This window comes from Zeugodacus cucurbitae, chromosome 6 (genome assembly GCF_028554725.1).
Source record: "Zeugodacus cucurbitae isolate PBARC_wt_2022May chromosome 6, idZeuCucr1.2, whole genome shotgun sequence".
Taxonomy (NCBI): Eukaryota; Metazoa; Arthropoda; class Insecta; order Diptera; family Tephritidae; genus Zeugodacus; species Zeugodacus cucurbitae.
This window is the reverse complement of record NC_071671.1, coordinates 34,496,949-34,523,445: the sequence shown is the minus strand read 5'-3', so window position 1 is coordinate 34,523,445 and position 26,497 is coordinate 34,496,949. Positions and strand designations below refer to the sequence as shown.

The following is a 26,497-nucleotide window of genomic DNA, read 5'->3' as shown; positions in this document are numbered from 1 at the left end:
TACATAGTTCCCTTTAATGACAAATTTGGATAAATGTGTGAGTTTTGTAACTGGCACTGTTACATTGAGGACACCTCTTGGTAATTAATGTTCTTACTTAACTTTATTATAACTCGCTGGGTTTCGATAATGTAAGGAAGACCCTAAATTCCCCATCAATGTTCTTCACTTGCTCCTATATTTTAAAACTTTTTATACACATAAATCAAAACTTAATTTGACTAATAACAATAACGTTGTGGTCCATTATTTTTAATATATAGGAATTATAATGTGACATAAGGATAAATTAAAAAATAAAAACAGCAAAAAATGTCAGAAGGTTTAATTCCGATGGTAACTTAATATTCATTTAATTAAAGTAAATATTAAAATTTGTAAGAGTACTACTCTAGTAATTCTTAATGTATTTCTATCACGTTTTTAGTTTTTTGGCTTATTGTTGAATTTTGCTTGTATTCTTCATCAGAGTTTTCCTGTAACGTCTAAAAAGAAACAATAAATAAAGAATAAACGTTTGATAATTGATAAAGAAGTACATTAAATATTACATTAATCTGAGTGCAACGGTTGCAATTGGTTGTAATAGATTGTTCCAAAATCTTAGAACCGTTTTTTTCATTTGTAACCTACATTTAAAGAAAGCGTGAGGATAAAAATATTAACAAATCACTATCTACATAAGCATTAGAAACATACATAGGATTAAGGGAATTATTAATAAACTTACACTACATTCAATGTTATGAGTAAGGCCTTGACAGTCTTTAATTTTAATGTTGTTATTTCTCCAATAGTTTTCCACCAAAGCGATATGCATTGATATATTTTCCATATGTCTCATAAGTTCCGCAATCTGTAACTAAATATATTAAATTGAATATGAAAATATAATGAATTCTTTATGAATTGTCAAGACTATCTAACGATTGGTATTAATTATTAAATACAAAACACTCTGCGTTTTGCACAGATAACCACAGTGTGGTCTCTTCTTGATAATAATATTCATAATCAATATGTGGTTTAATTAACAATTACGTGTTATTTCTGTAAAATTGATATTGAAAATATTTTAACGAATCTGAGCCCATTTTATAAATTACCATAACTTGAGGACCCCCGTGACCTTGGAGAATTTTTTATCGAATATATACCTAAAATATTTTCGAAAAATTCAATATTTTATCTAATACTTTCAAGATCCCAAAAACAGCACAGGGAGACCTCAATACCTACAAAACTTTTATCGAAAGTAGTAATAAATAAAGGAGACCGGTAGGTTTTATATGGTATATGCGAGATATTGAATAAACTTACCTGAAGCTATTTTATTTTTTCAATATTTCTGTAGGATGGGATCATGTGAAGTTCACGTAAGTGAAGAAAGTTTTTGATTGTAATTCACTTGGGAGTGGCCAGAAACGATTCTTCTCCTTCCGGTTTTAGACCAAGTATCCTCTGGGTAGCTAGCAAACATACATTTGAAGGCGAGCTAAATAGAGAAGGCGAACCCTTATGCGTAGGGTTTGGGACCACCACATGAAAACGAAGTACCATTGAAAAATCGACGAAAGCGTCGGATGAGACACCCCACTTTTGATGACGACCTTTGAAAACGATTTATGGATAATGATTTAAGGGCATGCACCTGGAATGTCCGGTCACTTAATTGGGAAGTTGCCTTTGCCCAGCTGGTTGATGTCCTCATACGACTAAAGGCTGACATCACCGCCATCCAAGAAGTGTGGTGGACGTGACAAAGACGGAAGAAGGTGGGCCCTTGTGACATCTACTAGAGCGGCAAAATTAAGGGCGCGCAAATTTGGTGCTGGATTTGTGGTGGGGGAGAGTCTCCGTCGACGAGTCCTGGCATTCAACCCGGTGGATGAACGTCTAGCCACAATCCGCATAAATGCAAGGTTCTTCAACATATCGCTTATTTGCGCCCACGTCCCAACGGAAGAGAAGGACGATGTGACCAAAGATACTTTCTATGAGCGCCTAGAACGCACCTATGAGCGCTGTCCCCGCCACGATATCAAAATCGTGCTTGGCGATTTTAACGCCAGGGTGGGTAAAAAAGGTGTCTTTGGCACAACAGTCGGAAAATTCAGCCTCCATGACGAAACTTCGCCAAACGGCCTGAGGCTGATCGACTTCCCTGGAGCCCGAAATATGGTTGTCTGTAGTACCAGATTCCAGCACATGAAAATTCATCAAGCAACATGGCTGTCCCCTGATCGAAACACGCGCAATCGATCACGTTGTGATAGACGGAAGACATGTCTCCAGTGTTTTAGACGTGCGTACACTCCGAGGACCAAACATTGACTCGGACCATTATCTGGTAGCAGCGAAGATACGCACTCGCATCTGTCCAACAAACACAAGGAAGGCTCGACGTCGAAAAGCTGCAATCGCAACAGACAGCCAAAAAATACTCGACTCGACTCCTGCTCTCTGAGAGCACTCATCGGTACCTCGATATTAGGGAGCTGTGGAACGGCATCTTAAACTCATTGCATACCGCTGCAGCCAAAACAATTGGTCTTCGGCAACGCCAAAAACTTGTTGGTACGATGAGAATTGTTGCTCCGCAGTGGAGAGAAAATATACTGCCTACCTCGCCACGTTGTGATCGACCACAACACGTTCGGGGTGGGTTAGATATCGAGAACTGCAGAGGGAAGCGAGACGCATTTGCAGAAGTAAAAAGAAAGAGGCCGAAATGCGTGAGTATGAAAAGGTTGAAAAGCTGGCCGACATGGGTAACGCTCGAAAATTTTATGAAAAGATGAGGCGAATTACAGATTGTTTCAAGACCAAAGCATTATCATGTAGGGACCGAGGAAGTAATCTGGTAACGGATGTCCAGAGCATACTGGGATTATGGAGGGCACACTACTCTGACCTGCTGAAAGGCAGTGAAAGTACAACACCAGGAGATGGCGAACCCGATTCCCCAATCGATGACGATGGAACATATGTTCGATTACCCGACCATGAAGAAAGTCAAATAGCAATTGCCCACTTGAAGAACAACAAAGCGGCGGCGGCCGATGGATTACCGGCCGAGCTATTCAAATACGGCGGCGAAGAACTGATAAGGTGCATGCATCAGCTTCTTTGTAGAATATGGTCGGAAGAAAGCATGCCCGACGATTGGAATCTCTGTGTGCTTTGCCCAATCCATAAAATGGGAGACCCCACAATCTGCACTAATTACCGTGGGTTAACCCTCCTCAACAAGCTATGTAAACTGACGTTGAACAACACCAAAAGCTCCGTCCTTTCCGAGCCGTTCGATACCAAATGAAACTTCAGACTGGGTGACTTACTATCGTTCGACTTCTTCAATATATTGCTGGAAAAAAATAATACGAGCTGCAGAGCTGAATGGAGAAGGTACAATATTCTATAAGAGTATACAGCTGCTGGCGTACGCCGATGATATTAATATCATCGGAAGCAACAACCGCGCCGTTTATTCTGCTTTTTCCAGACTTGATAAGGAAGCGAATCGTATGGGTCTGGTGGTGGACAAGACAAGTCAGCGCACTCTCGTCTTGGCTCACACGTCACTGTTGACAGTCATAACTTTAAAGTAGTGGATAGTTTCGTATACCTTGGAACCAGCATCAACAACACCAACAATGTCAGAATGACTCTTGCCAACAGGTGTAGCACCTTACTGCACTTAGTAGGCAATTGAAAATTAAAGTCTTCTTTCGACGAACCAAAATCAGACTCTACAAATCGCTCATTATTCCCGTGCTGATGTATGGCGCTGAAGCACAGACGATGACAACATCCGATGAGACGACTCTTGGGGTTATCGAGAGAAAGGTTATGCGCAAGATTGAAATTCCTCTAAAAATTGGCAACGGCGAATACCGCAAACGATGGAACGATAAGCTGTACGATTTATACGATGACATTCACATAGTTCATCGAATGAAAAGACAGCGGCTATGCTGGCTAGGTCATATTGTACGGATGGATGAAAACGCTCCAGCTCTGAAAGTGTTCGATGCAGTACCTGCTGGAGGAAGCCGCGGAAGAGGTTGACCTCCACTCCGATGGAAGGATCAAGTGGAAAGTGACATGGCTTCACTTGGTGTTTCCAGTTGGCTCCAAAAAGCAAAAAGGAGAAACGTATGGCGCTCTGGTGGATTCGGCTATAAGCGCTTAAAGCGGTTCCCACGCCAAATATATATAGAAATATGATTGTATAAAGGATGGAAATTTAGTGAAAAATGTAAATTGCAAAGTAGGTAGTGTTGGATTAAACTCGAAATCATAACCATCATTTATTTTTTGCTGTCATTCCCAAAAAAATTATGGTTTTATTACTTTCGAATAGTTCCTATAAGAAAAAGCACTTGGTCGGTGTCGATTTGGGATCGGTCTCGATTAGAAGAGGAGAATGAATGTATTATATAGAATACTAGAATTTCTAAAATTATACTTTTTACACACGCACATCTTCCTCTTTGCTCGCCTTGCCGTGGCGAAGGAACTTAAGTTAAACCAATGAAGGAGACCCAAATGGGAACGTACTTTGCTCTTACGAACTAAGAGGGATACCTCACAACTCTCACGATTGTGACATAGTTGAATAAACCCTCGGTTTTACGCCCATAATACTTGTGTGAACTGTGAGAACACCCGCAGCAACAACATCAAGGTGTCGAGGTACCTCCGATGCCCAGGCGAGGTCGGATTTATTAAATGCTTTCTCTCCGCATACCTGCTCCGCGGACGAGTGACTCCCTTTCCGGCGTACTCGTGGGACCAAGATATGGAACAAAATAAAAAAAAAAAAATAAAAATGAAACAAGAATGGACAATAAGGTGGAGCGATAATGTATGGAGAAAAAATTTTGTTTTTGTTTCTGAACGGCATAGCTATGAAAAGTTGCCTTTTAATAATTAAAATAAACATCCAAAATATACAGCTGGCTTTTTGTTTTGAAATGGCCAAGTATGGTCGAATATTAAAAAAATTAAAATTGTAAACATTTTTTTAGAAAAATTCTCTTACATTGCTCACATACTATTTACACATCAAACTGTTTCTTTGTATTGAAACAATGCATTCGTTGACGCGATAGCAGCCTTGACCTAATAAAACAATTTTGTTTATTTTCTCCACAAACTACACTCTGTGCTTCTATACTAACTTGATGCAGCGCTCCACGGTTTGGGAGTGGCATGTACCAAGACCGCTTTTGACAATGTCTTTCAAGGTTTCATCAGAGATATTTAAAGTTAGAGGTGGCTCAGTTCAGCCTTTGCATCGAAGTTGAACGCAGGTACTTTAAACGTTCCAGTTTTTCGAGCATTTTCTGATCTTGCTTTTAATTCATCGATATGCAATATCCCTTATAACCTATCTGTCGTCACCAAACATGGCAGTGAGAATATTTTCAGGGTGTTTCCATTTCGTTGAAATATTTTGTCAACTATTGCTTTCATATCATAGGAGGATGGGATCATGTGTAGAAGTTCACGCAAGTGAGGAAAGTTTTTGATTGTCACTCACTTGGGAGTGGCCAGAAACGATTCTTCTCCACATGGTTCAAGCAGCTCACGACTTCCGGTTTTAGACCAAGTATCCTCTGGGTAGCCAACAGACATCCGTTTGAAGGCGAGCTAAAGTGAGAAGGCGAAGCCCGCTTATGCGGTTGTGCGTAGGGTTTGGGACCCACCACATAAAAACACCCCCCAATGAAAAATCTACGAAAGCCTCGGATGAGACACCCCCCTTTTGATGACGACCCCTGCAAACGTTTTAAGGATAATGATATAAGGGCATGCACCTGGAATGTCCGGACCCTTAATTGGGAAGGTGCCTCTGCCCAGCTGGTTGATGTCCTCATACGACTTAAGGCTGACATCACCGCCATCCAAGAAGTGCGATGGACGGGACAAGGACGGAAGAAGGTGGGTCCTTGTGACATCTACTACAGCGGCCATATAAAGGAGCGCAAATTTGGTGTTGGATTTGTGGTGGGAGAGAGACTCCGTCGCAGAGTCCTGGCATTCACCCCGGTGGATGAACGTCTAGCCACAATCCGCATCAAAGCGAGGTTCTTCAACATATCGCTGATTTGCGCCCACGCCCCAACGGAAGAGAAGGACGATGTGACCAAAGATGCTTTCTATGAGCGCCTAGAACGCACCTATGAGCGCTGCCCCCGCCACGATGTAAAAGTCGTGCTTGGTGATTTTAACGCCAGGGTGGGTAAAGAAGGTGTCTTTGGCACAACAGTCGGAAAATTCAGCCTCCATGACGAAACATCGCCAAACGGTCTCCTGTCTCCTGATCGAAACACGCGGAACCAAATCGATCACGTTGTGATAGACGGAAGACATGTCTCCTGTGTTTTAGACGTGCGTACGCTCCGAGGACCAAATATAGACTCGGACCATTATCTGGTCGCAGCGAAGATACGCACCCGCCTCTGTGCAGCAAAGAATGCCCGTCAACAAACACAAGGAAGGTTCGACGTCGAAAAGCTGCAATCGCAACAGACAGCCACGAAATACTCTACTCGACTTGCACTCCTGCTCTCTGAGAGCACTCATCAGCATCTCGGTATAAGGGAACTGTGGAACGGCATCTCAAACTCACTGCGTACCGCTGCAGCCGAAACAATTGGTTTTCGGCAACGACAACGGCAAGCTGGTACGATGAGGAGTGCCGTCTCGCAGCGGAGAGAAAACAGACTGCCTACCTCGCAACATTGCAAACGACCACAACACGTGCGGGATGGGATAGATACCGAGAGCTGAAGAGGGAAGCGAGACGCATTTGCAGACAAAAAAAGAAAGAGGCCGAAATGCGTGAGTACGAAGAGCTTGAGAAGCTGGCAGACAGAGGGAATGCTCGAAAATTTTATGAAAAACTGAAGCGACTTAACGAAGGTTTCAAGACCGGAGCATCCTCATGTAGAGACCAAGGTGGTAATCTGGTAACCGATGTCCAGGGCATACTGGGATTATGGAGGGAACACTTCTCCGACCTGCTGAATGGCAGTGAGAGTACAACACCAGGAGATGGCGAACCCGATCCCCCAATCGATGACGATGGAACAGATGTTCCATTACCCGACCATGAAGAAATTCGAATAGCAATTACCCGCTTGAAGAACAACAAAGCAGCGGGGGCCGATAGATTACCGGCAGAACTATTCAAATACGGCGGCGAAGAACTGATAAGGTGCATGCATCAGCTTCTTTGCAGAATATGGTCGGAAGAAAGCATGCCTGACGATTGGAATCTCAGTGTGCTCTGCCCAATCCATAAAAAGGGAGATCCCACAATCTGCGCCAATTACCGTGGGATCAGCCTCCTAAATATCGCATACAAGGTTCTATCGAGCGTATTGTGTGAAAGACTAAAGCCCACCGTCAACAAACTGATTGGACCTTATCAGTGTGGCTTTAGACCTGGAAAATCGACAACTGACCAGATATTCACCATGCGCCAAATCTTGGAAAAGACCCGAGAAAAGAGGATCGACACACATCACCTTTTTGTCGATTTTAAAGCTGCTTTCGACAGCACGAAAAGGAGTTGCCTTTACGCCGCGATGTCTGAATTTGGTATCCCCACAAAACTAATACGGCTGTGTAAATTGACGTTGAGCAACACCAAAAGCTCCGTCATGATTGGGAAGGACCTCTCCGAGCCGTTCGATACCAAACGAGGTTTCAGACAAGGTGACTCACTATCGTGCGACTTCTTTAACCTGATGCTGGAAAAAATTATAAGAGCTGCAGAGCTAAACCGAGAAAGTACAATCTTCTACAAGAGTGTACAGCTCCTGGCGTACGCCGATGATATTGATATCATCGGAAGCAACAACCGCGCCGTTTGTTCTGCTTTTTCCCGCATGGATAAGGAGGCGAAGCGAATGGGTCTGGAGGTGAATGAGGACAAGACGAAATATCTCCTGTCATCAACCAAACAGTCGGCGCATTCGCGTCTTGACTCCCACGTCACTGTTGACAGTCATAACTTCGAGGTCGTAGATAATTTCGTATACCTGGGAACCAGCATCAACAACACGAACAATGTCAGCCTCGAAATCCAGCGCAGAATAACTCTTGCCAACAGGTGCTACTTTGGACTGAGTAGGCAATTGAACAGTAAAGTCCTCTCTCGACGAACCAAAATCAAGCTCTACAAGTCGCTTATCATTCCCGTCCTGCTTTACGGTGCAGAAGCTTGGACGATGTCAACATCAGATGAGACGACACTAGGAGTTTTCGAGAGGAAAATTTTGCGCAAGATTTATGGTCCTCAGAACATTGGCAACGGCGAATACCGCAGACGATGGAACGATGAGCTGTACGAGTTATACGACGACATTGACATAGTTCAGCGAATAAAAAGACATCGGCTACGCTGGCTAGGTCATGTTGTCCGAATGGACGAAAACACTCCAGCCCTGAAAGTGTTCGATGCAGTACCCGCCGGAGGAAGCCGAGGAAGGGGAAGGCCTCCACTCCGTTGGAGGGACCAGGTGGAGAGCGACATGGTTACACTTGGGATCTCCAACTGGCGCCGAACTGCGAAGGAGAGAGACAGGTGGCGCACTATCGTCGATTCGGCTATAACCGGCTAAACGGTTGCAACGCCAATCACATACATACATTGCTTTCATATAGGAATTTAAATAACGACTTAGGTTCATGGTTTGCCTTAGTTTTTTGGTTCCCTTAATGCCCGAGGAATTACATTTTATTGTAAACCACATTGTTCCATAAACTTTCATAACGTACGTGGCTAATACAACGAGCTTTTCTTCAGTTTAGTGACATATAATCTTAGAATTCGATTACCTATTGTTAGCCATCTAGAATAGTTAAGGGCTTCCGGTTCTATATTAGCTAAATCAAAAGAAAATATACCAGTACTGATAGCGGCCATTATGTCGTATAAATACTTGTCGTCGGTACTAACCTATTCCCTAGTTATTTCAGGTAATACGAGGGCTGCTATATATATTTCTGGCCTAGGCAACACTAAGTGGAATTAACTCGTGAACATTTTCGTGCGATAATTTTTCACAACTTTTGATGTGGATTATCGCGACAAGAGTGCATCGATGAACTAAAACCTTTGTATGGCTATGAAGCACCATCCTATAGCACTGTGAAAAACTGGTACAACGAATTCAATCGTGGCCGACGCTCGCTCAAAGACGAATTCCGTGAAGGTCGTCCAAAAACAGCCGTTGTGCCAGAAAACATCGATGCCGTACGTGAACTGATAATGCAAGACCGTCATGTAACATACCTTCAGATAGAGGCATGCCTATGCATTTCTCCCACCAGCATACATTCGATATTGCATGAACACCTGGCTGTAAAAAATGTTTGTTCTCGTTGGATGCCGCACAATCTGACAATCGCTCAAAAAAAGTGCTTCGAAAATTGGTTTGAGCACATGCAAAAGTGTATAAATCTTGATGGAGAATATTTTGAAAAACAATAAAACCATTTTCTTTGATAAATATTCCTATTTTCATTATTAGGCCAGAAATATATATAGCAGCCCTCGTATTATAGGTATGTGTATGTGATTGGCGTTGCAACCGTTTAGCCGGTTATAGCCGAATCGACGATAGTGCGCCACCTCTCTCTCTCCTTCGCAGTTCGGCGCCAGTTGGAGATCCCAAGTGTAACCATGTCGCTCTCCACCTGGTCCCTCCAACGGAGTGGAGGCCTTCCCCTTCCTCGGCTTCCTCCGGCGGGTACTGCATCGAACACTTTCAGAGCTGGAGTTTTCGTCCATTCGGACAACATGACCTAGCCAGCGTAGCCGCTGTCTTTTTATTCGCTGGACTATGTCAATGTCGTCGTATAACTCGAACAGCTCATCGTTCCATCGTCTGCGGTATTCGCCGTTGCCAATGTTCTGAGGACCATAAATCTTGCGCAAAATTTTCCTCTCGAAAACTCCAAGTGTCGTCTCATCTGATGTTGACATCGTCCAAGCTTCTGCACCGTAAAGCAGGACGGGAATGATAAGCGACTTGTAGAGCTTGATTTTGGTTCGTCGAGAGAGGACTTTACTGTTCAATTGCCTACTCAGTCCAAAGTAGCACCTGTTGGCAAGAGTTATTCTGCGCTGGATTTCGAGGCTGACACTGTTCGTGTTGTTGATCCTGGTTCCCAGGTATACGAAATTATCTACGACCTCGAAGTTATGACTGTCAACAGTGACGTGGGAGCCAAGACGCGAATGCGCCGACTGTTTGTTTGATGACAGGAGATATTTCGTCTTGTCCTCATTCACCTCCAGACCCATTCGCTTCGCCTCCTTATCCATGCGGGAAAAAGCAGAACAAACGGCGCGGTTGTTGCTTCCGATGATATCAATATCATCGGCGTACGCCAGGAGCTGTACACTCTTGCAGAAGATTGTACCTTCTCGGTTTAGCTCTGCAGCTCTTATAATTTTTTCCAGCAACAGGTTAAAGAAGTCGCACGATAGTGAGTCACCTTGTCTGAAACCTCGTTTGGTATCGAACGGCTCGGAGAGGCCCTTCCCAATAATGACGGAGCTTTTGGTGTTGCTCAACGTCAATTTACACAGCCGTATTAGTTTTGCGGGGATACCAAATTCAGACATCGCGGCGTAAAGGCAGCTCCTTTTCGTGCTGTCGAAAGTAGCTTTAAAATCGACAAAAAGGTGGTGTGTGTCGATCCTCTTTTCACGGGTCTTCTCCAAAATTTGGCGCATAGTGAATATCTGGTCAGTTGTCGATTTTCCAGGTCTAAAGCCACACTGATAAGGTCCAATCAGTTTGTTGACGGTGGGCTTTAGTCTTTCACACAGTACGCTCGATAGAACCTTGTATGCGATATTTAGGAAGCAGTTCTTCGCCACCGTATTTGAATAGTTCTGCCGGTAATTTATCGGCCCCCGCTGCTTTGTTGTTCTTCAAGCGGGTAATTGCTATTCGAATTTCTTCATGGTCGGGTAATGGAACATCTGTTCCATCGTCATCGATTGGGGGATCGGGTTCGCCATCTCCTGGTGTTGTACTCTCACTGCCATTCAGCAGGTCGGAAAAGTGTTCCCTCCATAATCCCAGTATGCCCTGGACATCGGTTACCAGATTACCACCTTGGTCTCTACATGAGGATGCTCCTGTCTTGAAACCTTCGTTAAGTCGCTTCATTTTTTCATAAAATTTTCGAGCATTCCCTCTGTCTGCCAGCTTCTCAAGCTCTTCATACTCACGCATTTCGGCCTCTTTCTTTTTTTGTCTGCAGATGCGTCTCGCTTCCCTCTTCAGCTCTCGGTATCTATCCCATGCCGCACGTGTTGTGGTCGTTTGCAACGTTGCGAGGTAGGCAGTCTGTTTTCTCTTCGCTGCGAGACGGCACTCCTCATCGTACCAGCTTGTTTTTTGTCGTTGCCGAAAACCAATTGTTTCGGCTGCAGCGGTAAGCAGTGAGTTTGAGATGCCGTTCCACAGTTCCCTTATACCGAGATGCTGATGAGTGCTCTCAGAGAGCAGGATGGCAAGTCGAGTAGAGTATTTCTTGGCTGTCTGGTCCGAGTCTATATTTGGTCCTCGGAGCGTACGCACGTCTAAAACACAGGAGACATGTCTTCCGTCTATCACAACGTGATCGATTTGGTTCCGCGTGTTTCGATCAGGAGATAGCCAAGTAGCTTGATGTATTTTCTTATGCTGCAATCTGGTACTACAGACGACCATATTTCGGGCCCCAGCGAAGTCGATCAGCCTCAGGCCGTTTGGCGATGTTTCGTCATGGAGGCTGAATTTTCCGACTGTTGTGCCAAAGACACCTTCTTTACCCACCCTTGCGTTAAAATCGCCAAGGCGGGGGCAGCGCTCATAGGTGCGTTCTAGGCGCTCATAGAAAGCATCTTTGGTTACATCGTCCTTCTCTTCCGTTGGAGCGTGGGCGCAAATCAGCGATATGTTGAAGAACCTCGCTTTGATGCGGATTGTGGCAAGACGTTCATCCACCGGGGTGAATGCCAGGACTCTGCGACGGAGTCTCTCTCCCACCACAAATCCAACACCAAATTTGCGCTCCTTTATATGGCCGCTGTAGTAGATGTCACAAGGACCCACCTTCTTCCGTCCTTGTCCCGTCAGCCTTGAGTCGTATGAGGACATCAATCAGCTGGGCAGAGGCACCCTCCCAATTAAGGGTCCGGACATTCCAGGTGCATGCCCTTATATCATTATCCTTAAAACGTTTGCAGGGGTCGTCATCAAAAGGGGGGTGTCTCATCCGAGGCTTTCGTAGATTTTTCATTGGTACTTCGTTTTTATGTGGTGGGTCCCAAACCCTACGCACAACCGCATAAGCGGGCTTCGCCTTCTCACTTTAGCTCGCCTTCAAACGGATGTCTGTTAGCTACCCAGAGGATACTTGGTCTAAAACCGGAAGTCGTGAGCTGCTTGAACCATGTGAAGAAGAATCGTTTCTGGCCACTCCCAAGTGAATGACAATCAAAAATATAGGTATGACGGTAAATTCGACTATCGGCTTTGTTAGACAAACTTGTAATTGAGATTCCGTGGCGCCCGAAAAGCATTAAGCATGTAGTTTTTCCGTCTAAATTGAATGCAATTGACAGATAAACCACTGTGATTGCCTATTGAATTCTTGCTCTCATTGAGCAATTCCTATTTGAGAAATTCTTGTTTTTGTAGAAAAATGTTTAAATTTTTGGTTGGTGACATATTCACATATGTACGCATATGTATGTTTGTATGATTGTGCATTATTTGCTTTTCTTTCGTTTCTGTTTCATTTCGGCGAATTCTCAACTATTTTGTGTGAATTTTGGTTGAAATACTCTGCGTTGGCCGTTGAAAAGTTAAGTCTTCACAGTTACCGTTGTCAACTGCAGGTTCGCATTGCCTGAAGCTGAACCATTACTGGCATTCCTCAGAGAGAAATTTTCATTAGAAATGATAAATGGAAGAAACTATCCTACGACAAAAGGCGGTACGACTATTGATGCGGTATTCGCGAGAAATATAGATATAATAGTATCATATCGTATTTTAGTTATCATAATGCAATTGTAAACATTATAGATATCAATCCGTCAGAACCCAGAGATGATAGTTGATTTGGACTTTGCTTTATAAAATGTGCATAATAAATTTATAAAATGTGAAAGTGTTGGTCACTCCAACATATTTTTATCCTTTCCTTCTCCATAGTTTTCTTTCATACAAAATGATATGCATTTCTTGGAATATCACTTAGACGTATAACTTCTTCCGCGCGTAGGGACTCCACGCACCATTTTTTTTCACGGGGCTAAACTGGACGATCAATGACTGAACTTGGATCAAGGGCTAATGACGGAAAATTTAATCTCTTTCTTGCAGAGGTGGTGATAATTTTCCCTCAACCTGTTCTCGGTCTTTTTGATTAGGACTAGATGGTACGAGAAAACTCTAACATGAGCTGCTGATTTCAATTGAAAAGTCATTAGCTAAAGAACAAGAAAAACATGGCTTGCCAAAATACTGTATCTCTGTGTTACGCGATAAACTTTTTTCTTTTATATCTTGTTTTTCTTATTCTTCATAATTTTTCTGATTGAACTTTGGTCGAGTAAGAAACTTACTTCCTAATCTTTCAGATATTTCAAGAACTGTCGCGTTTGTTTTATTATCGGGCTTTAATTCATATTTTATGAACACATACCATTTCATATAGGTATTTGAGAAACAGGTAACAGGTGCCAAATACGGAACGGCTTGTCGTTTGTCGTATTAAAATACTACTAACGGTAAATATCCCGATTTCAGCTGTAAAATTCGATGTAAAAGCCTAGAAGTCACTGTCACACTATAGATGGGTGCAAAGAAAGTAATACCCGCTGCGTTACGTAACACGCATGTTTTAAGGTCATTTATTTCTATCTTACTCTAACATAGCATCGCTAAGAACATCAAATAGCGTTTATAAAATGTTTGCAAATATATGGGTATTTGACATAAATTTTCAAAACTTCATGTCCATGGGGGCACCTCTAAACATAACACGAGTTTACTATTTTTCTTGTGTTTAATTTTTACCTAAAACAGCAACTTTCCACAGGTATACCGAAGCAAAAAAAAAAAGTAAAAACGCTCCACCCTTCTCGACAATTTGACGACCAACGATACAACAACAAGGACAATAACAACGACATACAGGAATACGGAAATTATCATGGAATCCGTAGATTCCACTCTCCTCGCCTCCAGTCAGCAGACGACAAAGAGCTCTACCAGAAGTACCAAATATAGTACACTGGCAGTGACAGCAGGACAAATAATGGGAAACAAACAAAGTTCCGAACACTATCCAAGAGAAGTGGGTTGTGGTCGACATTAAATTGAGGAGCCTAGTTTTAAGCTACATGCTGGGTCATCAAGTGCGTGGACCAGGCTTCCTTCGATTTCCTGACGGGTATGGTTGCTAAGATTTGTTGGTCTCAAATGCAATGCGAGCAAACCTATTTTCCATTTGTGAGGAGTCGATAGAGATTCGATCGATTCTATCAGAATGAAGATATTTCAAGGAGAATAATGGCTAACGATGTTAGATACGTGCAGATAAACTTGCAGCACTCGAAAGGTGCTACAGCTCATCGGGCAGCCCAATCAATTTCAATCAATCCACACCACTAACGGTTCTAAAAAAGAGGAAGTCCCCTCCATGGTTGAACAGTAACCTTAAAAATACGAACACAACTTTTAAACACTTTCAATGATAGCTAAAGGACCAAAATCTGGCAACCTTATAAAGATACCTTAAGAAAATACAAAACAGCAGTTCGGAAAGCGAAAGCGGATTCATGGCAGCCTTTCTGCACATCGATGAATAGTTATAAGGAAACTGCAAGGCTGAGCAAAATACTCTCTAAAGAACACGCCAAGATTTCCGAAACCACTAAAATGCTAAAGATTTCAGACCTATAAGCTGAAAGGCCTAGAAAGACTAATGAATATATACTTAAGTAGTCATGGCGGACACTCTATCTACAGCCCAACAGGCATACATAAAAGGCAGATCAACAGAAACAGCCCTTCACGAGGTGATAAGTATAATTGAAAAGTCATTACACCTAAAACAGTATACAATGGCTGCCTTTCTCTATATAGAGGGGGCTTTCAACAATATAGAATTGAGCACAATCACTATCTCAGGGCGGTGAAGACGACGTTGTTCGTAGATGGATACCGTCTATGCTCATGAACAGACAATCGGTACAGCATTACGAACATGCTACGTTAGCAGAGAAACTGCTTAAGGAGGTATTCTTTCCCCACTCCAATGGGTAGTAGCGCTGAATGAAATACGGCGTGAACTCAAGGGAGGATGAGTGAAAGCAGTAGCATATGCAGACGACATAGTGCAGATGATATCAGGACTGTTTCCTTCCACAATCTCTGAGTAATCTACACCTATGGACCAAGAAAAACGGACTAGGAGTCAATCCAGGCAAAACACTATGAACAGGCTATCCTCCACAGCTAAATACCTACGGGTACAGAGTATAGTTAACTGAACTGGAAAAAATAATAATTAAAGGCTATATGGCCTATTATACCTGCAAGAGATCATCACATTTGGAGCACTAGTGTAGTGGCCAGCGTTAAGGAAACAATGTATGTATATATGTATGTGATTGGCATAGGAACCGTTTAGCCGGTTATAGCCGAATCGATGATAGCGCGCCACCCCTCTCTTTCCCTCGCAGTTCGGCGACAATTGGACATCCCAAGTGTTACCAGGTCGCACACCACCTGGTCCCTCCATCGGAGTAGAGGCCTTCCCCTTCCTCGGCTTCCTCCGGCGGGTACTACATCAAACACTTTCAAATCTGGAGTGTTTTCGTCCATTCGGACAACATGGCCTAGCCAGCCTAGGCGCTGTCTTTTTTTTCGCTGAACTATGTCAATGTCGTCGTATAACTCGTACAGCTCATCGTTCCATCGTCTGCGGTATTAGTCGTTGCCAATGTTCTGAGAACCATAAATCTTGCGCAAAATTTTCCTCGGCGCGGTTGTTGCTTCCGATGATATCAATATCATCAAAGTCACACGATGGTGGGTCACCTTGTCTGAAACCTCGTTTGGTTTCGAACGGCTCTGAGAGGTCCTTCCCTTTCGGTGTTGCTCAACGTCAACTTACACAACCGTATTAGTTTTGCGGGGTGTGTGTGTAGCCTTTCACTCAGTACGCTCGATAGAACCTTATAGGCGATATTTAGGAGACTTATCCCGCGATAGTTGGCATTCTAATCGTCAGGCATGCTTTCTTCCGACAATATTCTACAAAGAAGGTGATACATGCACCTTATCAGTTCTTCGCCGCCGTATTTGAATAGCTCGGTCGGCAATCCATCGGCCCCCGCCGCTTTGTTGTTCTTCAAGCGGGTAATTGCTATTGGAATTTCTTCATGGTCGGGTAATCTTGACCTCTCTCTCTTTCCGTCTACCGAACTTATCCAGCATCTTCCAAGCGGAAGTACTAGGTATAGAGAAGGCCTGTGGTGCAAATTGAATCGGTACTTTGCTAACTGGCCGATTAATCGTCATCGGCATCGGTTTCGGCCAAAAATTGGGTATCGGTCGGACACTAGGTTTTGGCTGGTTTAAGTGTCGAAGCATGATTACTACGGATCCAACTTTTGTCGTAAATTGTGCGGTAGTAAAACAGACAATAGATTTGAATGAATGATGTGTATCTATGATCTCATTCTGAATTATGGCGTACTCTGTTGATGAGTTCGTTTTTCGATGTTTCAAAGTTACAGATGTTCGGAGGAAATGAAATAATGCAACTTATATATACTATGCAACTAATATATATACTAACTAGCAAACCCGGCCACACGTTTTTGTGGCTAAGGTATTCATTAAATTAAGTTGGTCCAATCTTGGCTTTGGCGACGATATTGATTACTCGAGGTTGATTTATGTTACGCAGCATGATTACAACTCAAACTACTTTTAATTGCAAAGTACAGGCAATTTTAAATAGTTTGGGATAATTGACTACGTCATCCTGGTTTGTAGCTGTGTCAACTCTCTTGGACCGAAATTATAAATTGTCGCATTAAGATCATCGATATTTTTTTTACCACCAATATAGGTCATTCAATCAGTCATTTATGGTTATCATATTGAGGTTTCATGTCAGGAAAACTTCTCTTTCGAGTCAATGAAGTGACAGAAATCTGTTGGAAATGCTTTTAATTCATCGAGGTGTCAACTGCCAACTACTTCTACAATCGCAATGTGGTATTGTTGCAAAAACACTCATATGTTAATAAAATTACATCAATAAATTGCGAGAGTATAAAATATTCGGTTGGACCCGAACATAGCCTTTCCTTATTTGTTACAAATTGTTTTGGGCTATCGACACAACCTTATACAATTGAACAATAACAAAAATATTTTAACAAAGCAACAATGACAACCTTCAAAATATATTTTTTTTGTTTTCTCTTTTTCTATTTTTCTAGTCAACTCGAATAAAATTCTCTTATTATTATCTTCCTCGCAATTTTTCCATATTTACTCACTTTTTAATCTTTTTCTGGCTTTCCACGAATATTTCAAGACTACAATTAGCCAGATCAGTTGGGTCGTTCTCGTTTTTTTGCGGCACAAACGAACAGCAATTCATTTTTATATTATATTATTATCAAGCGACAATTTTTTTTAATTCCGCACAGGACCATTCATTAGGGAATCGACCGCGCGAGTGATATTAACAACCCGTACCTCCGTGCCTGAGTGACGCCTACAACATTACAACGCATAGTTAGCCGCCGAAAAATTTCAAAATTTTTAGCTCGTGATATCTTTTGAATGGAATGTCAGAATCTAATAATTCAAAAAGTTATATAAAGGTTTTGAAGCGATCTTAAATAATAAATCATTTATTTCGATAAGGATTAATACTAAGGTATAAATAAAGAGTCTTTTCAAGTAGTGGTATTTTATTTAATTTTTTTTATATAAAATCGCTTATTGTGACAAAACTATAATAGTTAGTTTTTTGTAGATAATGATAAGTTCTACAAAATTATAGTACATCACTTTGTTATATCTTTAACCGTTTTCGCAGCATTCGCGATTAAAGAAAGTTTTTTGGTATTTTTTTTACATTATCGGAGTTTTGGTAAGGAACCCTATTTTTTTAAACTAAATATAGCATATGTCACTCAGGGATAGTATAGCTTTCCAACGGTGAAAGAATTTTCCTAATCGTTTCAGTAGTTTCGGAGCCTATTCGAGACAAACAAACAAAAAAACAAACATTTCCTCTTTATAATATTAGTACAGATAATATAATTTTTTGTACTTATGGTTCACTCTCCTGGAAAAATAGTTTGGACCAATACCCAGAAAAAAAGTAGATTTTGCCGCAAGGTGTATCATAAGGAATCCATGAAACAAACATTTAATTGTATTTTCGGAAATTAGTATGAAAATTTTATAATAAATCATCGATCATCTACAAACAGATTCGTCTGACAGAAGTAGGCCTAAATATTTTGCTTTCGCTTCAATTAAAAGGCAAAGAATGTTCGGTAAATGGAAAAATAATGTCGATTGATTACATAATCTTTCTTATAAAAGGAGCCAGAGTTCAAGATATATTCCCTTGGACCGATCATCTACTACAACAGTTTTATTTGGTATTTTGAAACACGTTCTTGCAATTTCTTTTGGACTGTAGCTTAGTTTTCTTCAATCGCTCATGTTTGAAATCAATTACGTGAAGTAAAGAGATCAGCATCTCAATATGTATTCAACTGAATAAGATAATTAAGAAACGGTTGAAAGGTTTTTACATAAACATTTCAGCGAACGATTTTCCATTCACGCAATTATTAATTAAAATTAGAAGAGCAGTATTGCTACCCCTGGTATTGGTAAATATCTTCTCCTATATAAATCTTTTTGAAGAGTTTTCGGAATATACAATTTAGAAAACAACATTAACACACAAAAAGAATGAGAAATCGGTTTACTTACGAAACCTTGTATAATTGAATCATGACATACGATCAAAGACAACATTCAGTTTCTTGTTATTTCAGCTTTTTTTAATTTTCATCATGATTTTTTATCAATTTGATGTTGTGATTAATACTTGTTTTGTGTTTAAGTTTTGTTTTCTTTTTTATGAAATGAACGCCTACTCTGATGTTTTGAATAATAAATTTGTGTTTTATATGGAATGTCAAGTGCGTTTTTTATTCACGTTCTCGTCATAAAAAGCATACTATGTCCTGCCCCCGGTCATAAGCTACCTGCAAACCAAGTGTAACTACTGCCGAATATGTGAGTCACATTCCTCTTCTTCTTGACTGGCGTAGAAAAAGCATACGCGGTTATAACCGAGTCCGCAACAGCGCGCCACGCATCTCTCCTTTTGCAGGTTGGCGCCAATTGGTAATACCAAGTGAAGAGAGGTCCTTCCCCACCTGGTCCTTCCATCGGAGTGGATGTCTCCCTCTTCCTCTGCTTCCACCAGCGGGTACTGCATCGAAAACTTTCAGAGCTGGGGCACTTTCGTCCATTCGAACAACATGACCTAGTCAGCGTAGCCGTTGTCTTTTTATTCGCTGGACTATGTCTATGTCGTCGAACAACCCATACAGCTCATCATTCCATCTTCTGCGGTAATCGCCGTTGCCAATGTTTAAGGGACCATAAATCTTCCGCAAAACCTTTCTCTCGAAAACTCCTAGTGCCGTCTCATCGGATTTTGACACCGTCCACGCTTCTGCACCATAAAGTAGGATGGGAATGATGAGGGACTTGTAGAGTTCAGTTTTTGTTTGTCGAGAGGACTTTACTTTTCAATTGCCTACTCAGTCCATAGTAGCACCTGTTGGCAAGAGTGATTCTGCGTTGGATTTCAAGGCTGACATTATTATCGGTGTTAATGCTGGTTCCTAGGTATACGAAATTATCTACAACTTCAAAGTTATGACTGTCAACAGTGACGTGGGAGCCAATACGCGAATGCGGTGACTGTTTGTTTGATGACAGGAGATAATTCGTCTTGTCCTCGTTCACCACCAGACCCATTCGCTTCGCTCCCTTATCCAGGCGGGAAAAAGCAGAACCAACGGCGCGGGTATTGTTTCCAATGATATCGATATCATCGGCGTACCCCAGCAGCTGTACACTTTTATAAAAAATTGTACCTTCTCTGTTTAGCTGCAGAGCATCAGGTTAAAGAAGTCACACGATAGCGAGTCACCTTGTCTGAAAACTCGTTTGGTATCGAACGGCTCGCAGAGGTCTTCCCGATCCTGACGGAGCTTTTGGTGTTGCTTAACGTCAGCTTACATAGCCGTATTAGTTTTGCGGGGATACCAAATTCAGACATCGCGGCCTTTTCGTGTTGTCGAAAGCAGCTTTGAAGTCGACAAATAGATGGTGTGTGTCGATCCTCTTTTCACGGGTCTTCTCCAAGATTTGGCGCATAGTGGTCAGTTGTTGATTTTCAAGGTCTAAAGCCACACTAAGGTTCAATCAGTTTGCTGACGGTGGGCTTTAGTCTTTCACACTGTACGCTCGATAGAACCTTATAAGCGATGTTAAGGAGGATTATCCCACGATAGTTGGTGCAGATAGTGGGGTCTCCCTTTTTTGTGGATTGGGCAGAGTACACTGAGATTCCAATCGTCGGGCATGTTTTCTTCCGACCATATTCCGCAAAGAAGCTGATGCATGCAGCTTATCAGCTCTTCGCCGCCGTATTTGAATAGCTCGGCCGGCAATCCATCGGCCCCCGCCGCTTTGTTGTTCTTCAAGCGGGTAATTGCTATTATGTGAGTCAAATTGTTTGTTATATTAATAAAATTAAATACATAAATTGCGAGAGTATAAAATGTTCGGTAACTTAGCCCTTGCTTGTTACAGTTTGATTCTTTCACATTGTGGTCGAGAATCCAGCATACAATTTTTTCTCATATATGTTGCACCTTCTTCTTCGATAATCGATTCGATTAATAAATTTTTATGTATTTTCGTCGTTTCATTTTCAATGTACGTTTCATTCATGGTATGCCAGTACCGAAATCGCCGAAATCGGACCATAGGTTTTTAAGGCCCCATGTCACAAACACGAGGACCTCGGTGCTTCTAACCTAATATTATGGTTTCCAATTTTCAATGGACTTTATACAATATATAGAATATGTGGGTCAAATTGTGTATTATCTAATTTAAATAAAGTTAAATAAAATGTTCGGTTACACCCGAACTTAGCCCTTCCTTACTTGTTTTCTTTACAATTTGTTGGATCGATATACTTTTTATGCAGTGCAGCAATGATGGAGAATGGAATCATATGTAGAAGTTCAAGTAAGTGAGGAAAGTTTCTGACTGTCATTCACTTGGGGGTGGCCAGGAACGATTCTTTTACATGTGGCTCAAGCAGCTCACGACTTCCGGTCTTAGACCAAGTATCCTCTGGGTAGCCAACAGACATCCGTTTGGAGGCGAGCTAAAGTGAGAAGGCGAAACCCGCTTCGCGGTTGTGCGTAGGGTTTGGGACCCACCACATAAAAACACCCCCCCAATGAAAAGAACAAAACAGCCTCGGATGAGAGACCCCAATTTTGATGACAACCACTGCAAACGTTTAAGACTACGATTTAAGGGCATGCACCTGGAATGTCCGGACCCTTAATTGGGAAGGTGCCTCTGCCCAGCTGGTTGATGTCCTCGTAAGAGTAAAGGCTGACATTACCGCAATCCAAGAAATGCGATGGACGGGACAAGGACGGAAGAAGGTGGGTCCTTGTGACATCTACTACAGCGGCCATATAAAGGAGCGCAAATTCGGTGTGGGATTCGTCGTGGGAGAGAGACTCCGTCGTCGAGTCCTGGCATTCACTCCGGTGGATGAACGTCTAGCCACAATCCGCGTCAAAGCGAGGTTCTTCAACATATTGCTGATTTGCGTCGACGCCCCGACGGAAGAGAAGGACGAAGTGATCAAAGATACCTTCTATGAGCGGCTAGAACTTACCTATGAGCGCTGCCCCCGCCACGAAGTCAAAATCGTGCTTGGCGATTTCAACGCTAGGGTGGGTAAAGAAGGTGTCTTTGGCACAACAGTCGGAAAATTCAGCCTCCATGACGAAACATCACCAAACGGTCTGAGGCTGATCGACTTCGCCGGGGCCCGAAGTATGGTCGTCTGTAGTACTAGATTCCAGCATAAGAAAATCCATCAAGCTACTTGACTGTCCCCGGATCGAATCACTCGAATCTGTGTAGAAAAGCGCACACGTCAACAAACACAAGGAAGGTTCGACATCGAGAAGCTCCAATCACAACTGACAGCCGAACGATTTTCTACTCAACTTGAACTCCTGCTCTCTGTGAGCACTCATCAGCATCTCGGTATAAGAGAGCTGTGGGACGGCATATCAAACTCCTTACGTACAGCTGCAACCGAAACCATTGGTTTTCGGAAAAGCCAAAAAAACAGCTGGTATGATGAGGATTGTCCTCTCGCAGTGGAGAGAAAACAGACTGCCTACCTCGCAATGTTGCGATCGACCGCAACACGAGCGGGATGGGAAAGATACCGAGAGCTGAAGAGAAAAGCGAGACGCATTTGCAGACAAAAAAAGAAAGAGGCCGAAATGCGTGAGTATGAAGAGCTTGACAAGCTGGCCGACAGGGGTAATGCTCGAAAATTTTACGAAAAGATCCGGCGACTAACTGAAGGTTTCAAGACCGGAGTACACTCCTGTAGGACCCCCAGAGGTGATCTAGTTATTGATGACCAGAGTATACTGAGTTTGTGGAGGGAACACTTCTCCAGCCTGCTGAATGGCAGTGAAAGTACAACACCAGGAGATGGCGAACCCGATTCCCTAATCGTCGACGATGGAGCAGAGGTTCCATTGCCCGACCGCAGTTACCCGCTTGAAGAACAATAAGGCGGCGGGGCCGATGGATTACCGGCCGAGCTATTCAAATACGGCGGCGAAGAGCTGATAAGGTGCTTGCATCAGCTTCTTTGCAGAATATGGTCGGAAGAAAGCATGCCTGACGATTGGAATCTCAGTGTACTCTGCCCAATACACAAAAAGGGAGACCCCACAATTTGCGCCAATTACCGTGGGATAAGCCTCCTCAACATCGCGTATAAGGTTCTGTCGAGCGTATTGTGTGAAAGACTAAAGCCCACCGTCAACAAACTGATTGGACCTTATCAGTGTGGCTTTAGACCTGGAAAATCAACAACAGACTAGATATTCACCATGCGCCAAATTTTGGAGAAGACCCGTGAAAATAGGATCGACACACACCATCTCTTTGTCGACTTTAAAGCTGCTTTCGACAGCACGAAAAGGAGTTGCCTTTATGCCGCGATATCTGAATTTCGTATCCCCGCAAAACTAATACGGCTGTGTAAACTGACGTTGAGCAACACCAAAAGTTCCGTCAGGATCGGGAAGGACCTCTCCGAGCCGTTCGATACCAGACGAGGTTTCAGACAAGGTGACTCACTATCGTGCGATTTCTTTAACTTGATGCTGGTGAAAATTATAAGAGCTGCAGAGCTAAATAGAGAAGGTACAATATTCTACAAGAGTGTACAGCTACTGGCGTACGCCGATGATATCGATATCATTGGAAACAACACCCGCGCCGTTAGTTCTGCTTTTTCCAGACTGGATAAAGAAGCGAAGCGTATGGGTCTGGTGGTGAACGAGGACAAGACGAAATATCTCCTGTAATCAAACAAACAGACAGCGCATTCGCGTCTTGGCTCCCACGTCACTGTTGACAGTCATAACTTTGAAGTTGTACATAATTTCGTCTACCTGGGAACCAGCATTAACAGCAATAACAATGTCAGCCTGGAAATCCAACGGAGAATCACTCTTGCCAACAGGTGCTACTATGGACTAAGTAGGCAATTGAAAAGTAAAGTCCTCTCTCGACGAACAAAAACCAAACTCTACAAGTCCCTCATCATTCCCGTCCTACTTTACGGTGCAGAAGCGTGGACGATGTCAACATCCGATGAAACGGCACTAGGAGTTTTCGAGAGAAAGGTTTTGCGGAAGATTTATGGTCCCTTAAACATTGGCAACGGCGAATACCGCAGACGATGGAACGATGAGCGAATAAAAAAACAGCGGCTACGCTGGCTAGGTCATGTTGTTCGAATGGATGAAAGTGCTCCAGCTCTGAAAGTATTCGACGCAGTACCCGCTGGTGGAAGCCGAGGAAGAGGGAGACCTCCACTCCGATGGAAGGACCAGGTGGAGAGGGACCTGGCTTCGCTTGGTATAACCAATTGGCGTCAAACTGCCAGAAGGAGGGATACGTGATGCGTTTGATGCACTGTTTACATAAAGTAATTTTGTTTGCTTTAATCGTGTTTTTTAGGCACCTGTTTGCACTCAATGTGAAGTACAGTACTTTTCGGTTAATTGCACATCAAATTTGCACAAATTTTCGTTCAGTTAACCGGGGAATCAAATAACAGATACTCGCTTAATTGATTTGTTCAATTAAAAGGATCCCGTATAAATGAACAGTTTGTTCAATTACAGGAATCACTCTTATTTAGACCACCTGGTAAACTATGGGATTAGGGATTCAAAATTTGAAATTTTTTTGTCTTATTAAATAGTACAATATTAAAATATTATCCAAAATTATAAAATAGATACGATTAAAATTTCAGACCACTTCAGTATGATTGTAAAACTTTTAACGGGTTTATCTCAAACTCAATTTTTTGATGTCAGTGGACATAATTTCTTGAAAAGTTATGAAGCGATTCTGTTGAAAAATCTCCAAACATCTTTATCACAACTATTGCTTTGAGTCAGTACATGGCGCAAATTTGATCGATAAAGTTAATTTTTTTTGTTCAAAATCTATCAAAAATTCAATTTTTAATATTATCTTTTTCCCTTCGTTCATTAACAAGAAATATTTTTGGTTTGTTGATTTGGATAAGCCAATAATGATTTATGATGCCCACAGCAAAAACATTTTTTTGGCCACTTCGTGGAAGATGAGGTACCAACGGCTGAGCTTTCGGAATTTGAAAATATAAATTTCACAATATGTATCTTTAATATGCTGAATAAAATATTAGGATGTATCTCCTTGTAATTGATTGTATACATTAACAAAAAATTTTAAATATACTAATGTTTTCTACCTCTGAAACTCACCTAACCCCTTAAAGGATAATGCATATGTATGTATGTGCACTTAAAGATTTTCAAATATTTCAATATTTTTTATCCTAAAAGGAAAACATGCAATAACTATATTATGTACTATGTAATCTATGTATCTTATAATGTATGTACATACATATGTATATATATTTGTTTTTCAAATTTATTATTAAAAAATTATACAGTGTTGATTAGAAGATTAGTTTTTTCAAAAATATTATTTGGTGGAATTAACCGGCGAATTTTTAAAGAAAAATTTAAAACCAACTAACGAGAAAATTTACGTGTGCTTTCATATGTTATATTTTTTGTCCGATAACAATGTTCAATTATACGGGGAAACCAATTAACCATATGGTCAATTAAACGAAAAGTACTGTAATAGCAATAAATGACGTTTTTTGTCGCGAACGTACGACGTTTGTTTGGCCTCTTTGCATTTTCCTCTTCTTATTTGGTATTAATAAAGAGATATTGTGGAAAAATACAACCATAACATAAGTTATTCATATAAAACAACTCAAGTGAAATAATACTTGTAGAGTAGCTCAAAGTAAAAACAAATAAGTTTTCAGGTTTCAGGTCAAATTTTTCATGAAAATACCAGAGAGAGGTTAGCTTTGAAAAATCTTATTTAAAAAAAATATATCTTTATTAACATTTTAATTTTTGGTCCTGGTTGACGATTCTGTGGAAATGCTCATATATAGACTTACAGCTACCATAACTGGGCATTGGCCATTTGGAGAATATGCACTGAAAATGGGTGTGCACTATAACGATATTGCTCGTTCATGCAAATTAGAAGGGAATAAGGAAACGGTTTTCCACTTTCTCTGCGACTGCCCCTATCCCTATCCCTATCACAAACTAGGCATAAAACCTTACGGATCCAACAAGCAACCAATCTGGAATGGATGTCCACAAAAAGTATTACGGAAATAGGTAGTTTCATTGAAAGCACCAAATGACGATAAAACGAGATAAAACAAGTAAGGATAGGGAAAGGCTAAGTTCGGGCAACAGAACGATATTTTTGTTAAGTTTTTTTTTTTTCAATATTTCCTTATTTATTGAATCTGCTTGTTTTTAAGCCTAACAACAAGTTATAAAATCTTAAATCTATTTAAAAGCTAGACAAGCTCAACCAAGTGATTGAGCTGTATTGGTGAAACGTTGCTCTTTAGTTCGCAGGCATATCCCTTCTTTTTAGGC

The 26,497-nt window shown here is 41.8% G+C and overlaps 1 protein-coding gene across 2 annotated transcripts in view; it reads right to left on the bottom strand.

Annotated features, from left to right (window-relative positions):
- Positions 1-254: 254 nt before the first annotated feature.
- Positions 255-26,497, bottom strand: part of Nua_1 (Nuclear-pore anchor) — a 124,726-nt gene continuing 98,483 nt past the window's right edge. Inside the window, exons 5-7 of one of the 2 annotated variants that reach the window (XM_054233220.1) lie at positions 731-862; positions 552-629; positions 255-485 (exon numbers count right to left, since the gene is read on the bottom strand). In XM_054233220.1, coding sequence (XP_054089195.1) covers positions 402-485; positions 552-629; positions 731-862 — 294 coding nt within the window. In that variant the 3' untranslated portion in view covers positions 255-401. The remainder of the gene's footprint in view (positions 486-551; positions 630-730; positions 863-26,497) is intronic. The other variant, XM_054233221.1, reaches the window with a different exon arrangement.